The following is a 9,350-nucleotide window of genomic DNA, read 5'->3' as shown; positions in this document are numbered from 1 at the left end:
ATTAGTTGGAATTTATTTCGTGACATTATTCTAGAAAATAAGGGAAATCTATAGAGACTGTTTTTAGACCAATAGTGTTCTAAAGATGGAATTTTGACACACCCCATATGAAGAAGAACTCCAAGGAACTGCCGCATATCTTCTGAATTTATTGGTTTCCAATCTTTAAAACGTGAGCTTCTTCTGAGGGGACGCTGCTTATTTATTTCTTGCGTTGCGTAGCGATTAGTTTCAACTACCATAGTATTTATAAGCTCTTCTGTAACAAATAGTCTAAAGAAATCTAATGGTTTCTTGCTCTTCATGTTTATCTTCAAACCAGGATCCGCAGAAAATTGAATTTGTTTTACAATATTTGGCTCATCTCTCCATTGGTTTGAATTTCTAGATGGACCACCCGTTGTTCTAGCTCTTTTTGGCGGCATTAAAAAATCTTCTGCAGTGGCTGCTAGATGAACGTCTGTGTACTGATTGTCATCACTTTCTTCAGCGTTATTATCTTCCGAACCTGATTCTGATGCAGTCAAGCTCGAAGACGTAGTAGTATAAGCGAAAAATGAATCCGAATCTTCAATATCATCATCTTCACTATCCTCACAGTCTTCCATAATCATATGTGCTGATCCAATAGTGGAATATCTGTGTTGAGCTAATAGGAGATAGATAAATTTATAAATTATCAATTTATAAAAAAGAAATTACTCATCTATAAAACACATTAATTAGTATACTGTGTAAAAAATTCGAAGTGCACACTAAAATGTTTTTTAATGTATTAAAAAACATCTTATTGTGTACTTCAAATTTTTTTTCACATTTTCAATAACATACAGTATAATGTAGTTGTCAAATATATTTTCGCTTCTAGTCTAAAAAACACAACAATTTAGAATTAAGAAAACAAAATATAAATTACCTTGTTTACTCATGATAACTGCCAATGTGCATGTGCAAAAAAATTGAAACACTATTTATAATAATAATGCATAAAATAAGCTACATTACTACACCTTTTCAAGATGTAAGTGAGAACTTGAAAGTTGTAATTAAGAAACGTAAGATGTAATTGAGAAGATGAAAGTTGTAATTGAGAAAAGCTTATAATATATGTTTCAAATTACATATTGCGATTACTTATTTACATGTTGGGTTTCTCAGTTACATTTTAAAATTTCTTAACTACATGTTGTGTTTCTTAATTACATTTTGCGACTTCTAAATTACCTGTTGTATTTCTCAATTACATCTTACGTTTCTTAATTACAACTTTCAAGCTCTCAATTACATCTTGAAAAGATGTAGTCACCGCAATGAGTTATATTCATTACGGTGTTACGAGTACTTTGGCACTGGAGAAAAAAATTCCTTCGCCATTGCCAAACTACGAGTATACTCGTAGTGCTTTTTTTTTTGTCAGTTATATTCAGAATAAAAAATACTATAAAGTTTTTTCAGATTAAAAACATTTTTTTTATTGGAATGTTGATATCTAGCTTTGGCAATGAGAATGAAACCACTCAAAACAGCATCGGCAAAAATTAATCATTGTAGACATTATGGCTCGGCAAAGAAATAACGCATAGTTTAAAATAGCTCGGCAGCGAACGTGTTAATAATGATTTATCTCAAAATGAAAAAATGTGACCCTGCCGTTTCTTCCCGTGGAGTCTTCATTTGTTAAAAACGTGTCAGCCGGTTAGGAGGACAAATCAACTGCTTGTTTAATTTTTTAAAATAAAAACAGTCAAAAAAATTTGTTAATTTTTAAAAAAAGAAATTATAACAAATTAATTATAACAATTGTGGTTAATTCAGTCAAAATTCAGGTAAGACCTTTTTTTTAATTTACTGTAAAAATTTATGTACTTAAATTGTCGTCTAGTTTAAATGTAGCCACTAATTGTATTAACGGCGTCTTATGATTCAACCGAATTCTAAATTTCAATTTAGAACCGAATATGAGAAATTTATTACACAACACAATTTCAATCGAATTTTCGATCGAAATGTCATAAATGTACTTAGAACTGAAAAAATTTCGATCGAAAGTCATAAATGAATTTTTTTATGACATTTCTATGTATATGTGTGTGTACTGTCTATAAAGTTAAATGTGTTGATTTAAATTAGTAAGCTAGGGATTCTCGAAACGTTTCGGGAAAAATCAATCGAGAAAATTGTTACGTTACGATACGAGAGGTTTCGATCAGTTACGAGAGCGATTTCGAAAAATCAACTAATTTCTCGTAACATTTCGGTTACGTTACGGGAAATTCCCGGTTGTTACGAGAATCATTACGAGAACGGTTTCGAGTTTCTCGTAATGATTCTCGTAACAACCGAAACTCATTTTTCCCAAATTTTCATTTTCTCATTACGAGAATTATTTGTGTTTCGGGATATTTCGGGATATTTCGAGTTATTTCGAGTTCCCAAAATGATTTGCAAAAAATTTGATTAACCAGTTAATCAGTTGAAGGACGCATTTTTAGGACATTTGACGAGCGCAACAGCTGAATTTCGATACATATCGAGAAAATGAAAAAAATATTAATAAAAAATTTTCAATGGTCATAATTTGCTTTGAGGATGGTTTGCTTTTGCAATGTGACGTAGTTTGAAGAAGTGATGAAGTTAAAGAAATAGTCAAATCGCGAAACGTCATAGATTGTTCGGGATCGAACTCACGACTTTCTAATAACGGGACATATGCCTCAGACCGCTCGACCATTGAAACAGTCTAATAAAATTTTAAAAAAATACATTATTTAAATTATACATAGTACATTTACTTTTTAAAAAATTAACAAAAAACTGATGAATATAAATACGTTAAGAGATGAATATAAATACGTTAAAATACGTTAGCTTTTCTACTTTAATGTAAAGTAATACACTACAATAGTTATTGTAATTGTTTTCATTAAAACAATACAATAGTTATTGTAATTTTATTTCATTAAAACAATACAATAGTTCTCGAATTTTATTGTATTGTTAGAAGAAAAACAATACAATACTTATTGTAATTGTTTTTCATCACAACAATACATTACTAAAGTAAAATTTTGTTATTGTTTCTGTAATGCTTGAGTCTTCTGCGGCTGAAAATTCAGCCACTTATAGACTAAAAATTGCTTCTGCGGCTGAAAATTAACGCATGCGCAAAGTTACATCGAGATGACAAATAAATGATAACATCAAAAAAAAACTAAATTCTCAAAAGATTTTCCAATCGATAGGTCGCTCATTGTATTTTTTAAATTATCTTCAAATTCTCTTCAAATTCCTAAAAGATATCTCACAATGATATTTAAGTTAAGAAAATGAAGTAAATTAATATGAATACTTGCGCATGCGTTAATTTTCAGCCGCAGAAGCAATTTTTAGTCTATAAGTGGCTGAATTTTCAGCCGCAGAAGAATTAATCTTCTGTAATATTACGATACAATTTTATTGTATTGTAATGTGTAATTGTATTTAATTTTTACAATTACAATTACAATAGTCCTAACCCTAGTCTTGATAAGTAATATAATAAAAGACTTTAAATTGATATTTTCAACCTTTAATCGTGTTTTTTAAAAAAAGAAAACAAAATTCAGCTGTCGCGCTCGTCAAATGTCCTAAAAATGCGTACTTCAACTGATTAACTGGTTAATCAAATTTTTTGCAAATCATTTTGGGAACTCGAAATAACTCGAAATATCCCGAAATATCCCGAAACACAAATAATTCTCGTAATGAGAAAATGAAAATTTGGGAAAAATGAGTTTCGGTTGTTACGAGAATCATTACGAGAAACTCGAAACCGTTCTCGTAATGATTCTCGTAACAACCGGGACCCGATCGAAATAAATTTCTCGAAAGTTTAAAAACTTTACTCTCGTAACTCAAAAACATTTCGAGAAGAGTTCCGTTACGAGTCTCGTTTCGTAACGTATCGAAACAAAAATAGTTTCGAGAATTCCATGCTTATAAATTAGTTTTAGTGTTAATTAAAACTATCTTGTAAAAATTAATTTCTAATAAAGTTTTTAAATTAAATTAAAAAAAGAAAGGATTTTGTAATTCGATCCTGCAATGAAAGTATACTTTTCGGTTCTAAATTGTTCGGTTATGAAATATTTTAAGATTTAAACGAGGTGGTTAAAATTTTATTTTTATTTTTGAAATGCTGTTTTCTCAATATGTCATTTTTTGCTATTTACCTTTACGTGGAACAAGATATTTCCAGATCGGTTTAAGATATGGAGCTGAAATTTTCAGCATTTGCAGTTATAACGTAGATCTGGAGACTGAACTAAAATCAAGACATAAGGTGCTCTATTTGCAGTGTTATTACTCATTGTTCATGATTTTTTTCATGTAGATCTCCTGAAAAGTGGTATAAGTTATAGCAAATTTTAATAAATGGCCTTTCTACTTGTGCAATGAACTTGATTTTAGTTCAGGAACTAGATAATATAAGCAATATTATTTGTGCAAAATTTCGAAAGAAAAAGATAATTTATCTTTGAGTTTTCTTGTTTCATCCATGTGTACAGTTTAATGCCTTTTTCGGCTAAAATTTGATGTTTTTTATAAAAAATTTCAGACATTCAAATTTTTTTTCATAACTAGTAACTAAATTTCGCTATTGGAACTATTTTATTTAATATTCTGAAAAAAAAAAAAATTCAATTTGACAAAAAAAATTTATTTCCTGGAATAAGCATGGGAATTTCGGCCTTCGAAATCGACGAAATTAAACGAAACGAAATTCGTGTTTCAATTTCGGATCGAAATTGAGAACGAAATTTCGATTTTTTGGATTGTTTAATTTCGCGAAATAATTTCGTATAATTTCGGGTCATTGAAAGTAACGAAATTGACACGAAATTAAACATAAGTTTTAATTTCGTAATTTCGAAATTCGTGAATTTGTAATGTTTAAAAATTTCGGTTTTTCGAAATTCGCGAAATTGTACTTTACCCACATTTTCGGATTGACGGTATTCGAAATCGAAATCACCGAAATTAGAAAGAACTCAGCATATTGAAGTAAAATTCGACAATTTTGATCTAATTTCGTTGATTTCGATATAATTTTGGAAGGTCGAAATTATTTCGTTAGTTCAGTTAATTTTGTTAATTTCGCGAAATCCCCTTAAAACCCAAAATTTTCCCCTACAAGATACAAAATTATTAAAAGAAGTAATAGTTTCGTTTATTTTGTTTTAATTTCGTTTATTTCGTTCTAATTTCGTATATTTCGATTTAATTTTGTTATTTTCCCCATTTTCACCTTAATTTATTATAAAATGAAATAAAATGAAATGAAATGAAATTAAATAAATTGTAATTTATTATTTCTTTTGCAGTAGAAACATTTAAATCAAATCAAATTTAAATCCAAAAAGTAGCACTGTAGCAGTAGTAGCACAGAGAAACTAGTAGTAGTAGTTTTGGTTAACAAAATGATAATGAGTTTTAAGTTAAAATTGTCAATATTTATATTCAAATCGAATTTAATACAAAACCAGCGAAACTAAATCAAAATTATCGAAATTAATAAGAAACCAGCAAGATTAAAACGAACCTATCGAAATTAAAAAAAAGAGGCGAAATTAATACTCCCACTGGTTGAAATTTAATGAAAAATTTAATCTACCAAAAGTAATAAAATTAATTTCGACGTTTTATTAATTATTGCACGAAATCAACAAAATTATTTCGAAAGTATCAAAATAAAATCAAAATTGACGAGATAAGACGAAATAGGCGAATTAGTTCCAAATTTGACGAAATTTAGGCGAAAATTCGGTATGTTTCAAATTTCGATTTTTGTTTTTTTCTAAATTCACGAAATTGCGAAATTCGATTTACCTGCCAGTCTCGTTCTTTCGAAATTCGCGAAATTTATTTTTCTGATAAATTCGAAATTTCGTCTTTCGAAATTCAATATAAATTTCGATACGAAATTTATTTCGACCCAAAACTTGTGGAAAAATTTCGACTCGAAATTAGTTTCGATCCAATTTTGAATACATTTCGGACCGAAATTTAGATCGAAACATCCGAAATTACGAAATCATCGAATTTCGAACTTCGAAATTCCCATGCTTACCTGGTAAACCACCTTAATTATTTTTTTTTTAAATCAAATCACAAGCACAACTTTTAACATGTTTAACATGTCAAGTCAACAATTTATCAAGTAAAATATTGTTGATTTTGTTTTTTGTTATGTTTTTTGCTACATCTTAAGTCTGAAATCTTGAATAAATTACAAAATCAAAATTACAAATAAAGTTTTATTTCTTTTTTAAACTAAATTGTGCATTTTTTAAAAATTAGCTAATGCTTTTTTAACAGGCGGTTTTATTGTGGACATGTTTTTGAATTTTTTTAAAAAAAATCTTCTGGAAAGAGTAAGAAAAAACGAAAATAAAAAAATACAATTATTTTATAGCGTGACGCAATTTAAATTCTCATTTTTTAACCCCCTGCCACGATTGGTACACTTATGTTCGTTCTTTCTTTATACACGAAGCTCGTAATTAGTTCGAAATATGAAATTCACCTAAACAGATAGTATTGGCAGACATATCTCTGTTCATTAAGACAATATCTCTGTTCATTAAGAATTCATTAAATGCAAAAACTACTTTTGATTTTGAAAAAGAGCGAACGTTTGTTGAGGTGGATATACCTCAACCCATTGTTCTTTTTTTGTTAGAAGTCTTTTTTTGAAGAATTTATTAGGGTTTAAAATATTTTAACCCCCGGAAAATAAGTTAGTTTGTACATTACGGAATAATTAGTGTAAGCTGAAGCTTAGGCAGATACTAAAATGTCAAATGTAAGTGAATTTAAAATGCTAATCTTTTTTTAGCTAGTTTGCAAAATGAATTTTAGCTTTGATTTAATTAGTTTCATCTGGTCGATGAATCTAAATTAGCAATTTAAAGTTTGAAATACAAGATTTAAATGTTAATTTATGATGATCTTTCACTATAAAAAGAATCTATCTGTTAATAATGCATAGGTATTTCAATAATTAAATAGTAGTGTTTATAGCGTTAAATTTAAAATTCACTATAATTTCGAATCATTAATTTGGATTACTTGACACAAACACACACACGCACACACACACACACACACACACACACACACACACACACACAGATATATATATATATATATATATATATATATATATATATATATATATATATATACACATACATATATATATATATATATATATATATATATATATATATATATATATATATATATATATATATATATATATACATATATTTGTTGTAAGTTCATAATTAACATGTCACTTGAAAAAACTCAAGGGATAAAGTATGTGTACACATATAATTTATGCTTTTAGTTTTTCATACATGTTTATGTTTCATTTTTCATTTTAGAAATACACCTTTGAAGTTGAGATGACTTGTAGTGGCTGTTCTGGAGCAGTGACTCGAGTATTAAGCAAAAAAGAAGGTACAGAAGTTGATATTTCAAATCAGGGTTAGGTATAGTTAAGAAAAGTAAATCAGACATACTAGCAAACCATTAAGAATATGCTCTAAGCCTTTTTGTTATTTTTAGCTTACTATTATATCATAAAAACTAGTTTGCTTTGGTTTATCTAGATCTAAAGTTAATGAAGTTTCAAAAATGTTTATGATTGCTAGCTTTTCAAGTTTTCTTAAATATCTTTACAAACAAGCAAATCTTTTACATACAAAATATCCAGAAAATCATTGAGAAGTTTGCAAATAGCAATTTATCACAAATCTAAAAATATTGTGCATTTTGGGAAATTACATGTATAAAGGTTATTTGATTACATATTTGTTTCTTCAATTATTATTACATTTAAAATTATTTTCAGGTGTGGCAACGTTTAATGTAGATCTAGAAAACCAGCGAGTTACAGTAGAAACTGATCTATCATCTGATGAAATATTGGAGATAATAAAAAAAACAGGAAAAAAAACAACATTGATTAAAAACTAACCATACAAGTTTTTTTTTAATTTGTGTGGTTGTGTCAATTTCAGCGTCACCAATTTTTTAATTTTATTAGTAGCAGAATTTCTATTGAATTATTATATAGCACAATTAACCTTTATGTCAATTATTTTTTAATGTTCTTTTAATTATATATGTAAATCCTAATTGTCTATTTCAAACCTATATGTAACAAGCATTACTGACATGCTTTAACTTATAAATTAATAAAATGCTCTAATTTATTTAAAACTTTTTAACAGTCAGTTTAATATTTAAACCTTTTGCAATTGGTCAATCAAGCTCCGTTGATCAGTGTGTTCAATCATTAGTAAAGAATCCCTTATGTGGTGATTTCATAATCTTTAGTTCAAATTTAGTGTATCAATTCATTTTTTGGTTAGTCTTCCCAATTACAATTTTCTAATGACTCTAGGAACTTATAACATCTGAAGGAGAAAATAGATTTTGTTATTTCTGTAAAGAATATTGTGCATTCTGATTTCATACCTCTTATTCTAAAAGGAATTAGAAAAGACAGGTTTGGAATCACTTCAACTATCTACTATCATAGATAATAGAGAAGGTAATAGATTTTTTTCTCAATTACAATATAAACTATCTGTAGTTTATATTGTAATCTAGAAAAAAATCAAGGTAAAAAAAAAGTTGAGTAAGAGGCTGTTATTGTCACCTCTTCAGGCAATCCTGATGACAATGGTAAAGCAACCATACAACCAAAAGCAATTCAAAAAATATTAAAGAATTTGAACTTTTTGATATGGTTGCTGTTATGATAAAATTTACAAAAAAGAGATGGTTAAATGGCGTTTGTACATAGTTAGAGAAGTAAATAGAGACAGTTGTGAGATAGCATGCTTATCATCCCATAGCTAAGGTATCTTATGTATGGACTTTACATCTAGGTATTATAATTTATTATTGCTGATATCTCATGCAAAAGGCAAATTAAAACTAAAAAGTTTTAAAAATAAACCATGTCAAGGTTTTTTTTTAAAATTATTTTTTCACCATTTTTTCAATACAGTTACTGGATAGACAAAGACATTAGATCCCACTGAGCCGCTATTTGAAAAATTGAAACTGAGTGGGAATGACTAATTGAGGAAGGGCATATGTTACCCATGTTTTAACAGATATAAAGAAGAGTCAGGGTTTTTTTGTCAACCAAAGTGAGTGTTGCCATGAATATTTAGATATTAAATAGATTGGTATAAAATAAGACCTTTAAATTAAACAGGCTTTTAAAGCTCTATCATTTTCCTAAACTAGTCTTAATGCTCATTTTTTCTTCGAACAGATTGCAAATA

The 9,350-nt window shown here is 28.1% G+C and overlaps 1 protein-coding gene across 2 annotated transcripts; it reads left to right on the top strand.

Annotated features, from left to right (window-relative positions):
- The first annotated feature begins 6,736 nt into the window (after window positions 1-6,736).
- On the top strand, window positions 6,737-8,140 carry LOC145189674 (uncharacterized). 2 transcript variants are annotated; one of them, XM_090079019.1, is made up of 3 exons: window positions 6,737-6,844; window positions 7,431-7,506; window positions 7,901-8,140. In XM_090079019.1, the coding sequence occupies exons 1-3, from the start codon at window positions 6,836-6,838 to the stop codon at window positions 8,023-8,025; spliced, it is 210 nt and encodes a 69-aa protein (XP_089935145.1). In that variant the 5' UTR covers window positions 6,737-6,835; the 3' UTR covers window positions 8,026-8,140. The 2 variants fall into 2 exon arrangements, with proteins under 2 accessions (XP_089935145.1, XP_089935146.1); XM_090079020.1 differs by having other exon boundaries at window positions 6,826-7,030.
- Window positions 8,141-9,350: the final 1,210 nt, after the last annotated feature.

The sequence above is a fragment of the Hydra viridissima genome, unplaced genomic scaffold (assembly GCF_058129835.1).
Source record: "Hydra viridissima isolate aposymbiotic clone 2 unplaced genomic scaffold, HvirCarnegie_v1 scaffold_2, whole genome shotgun sequence".
Taxonomy (NCBI): domain Eukaryota; kingdom Metazoa; phylum Cnidaria; class Hydrozoa; order Anthoathecata; family Hydridae; genus Hydra; species Hydra viridissima.
The sequence above is the reverse complement of the archived record's forward strand: the minus strand, read 5'-3'. Positions and strand labels throughout refer to the sequence as shown.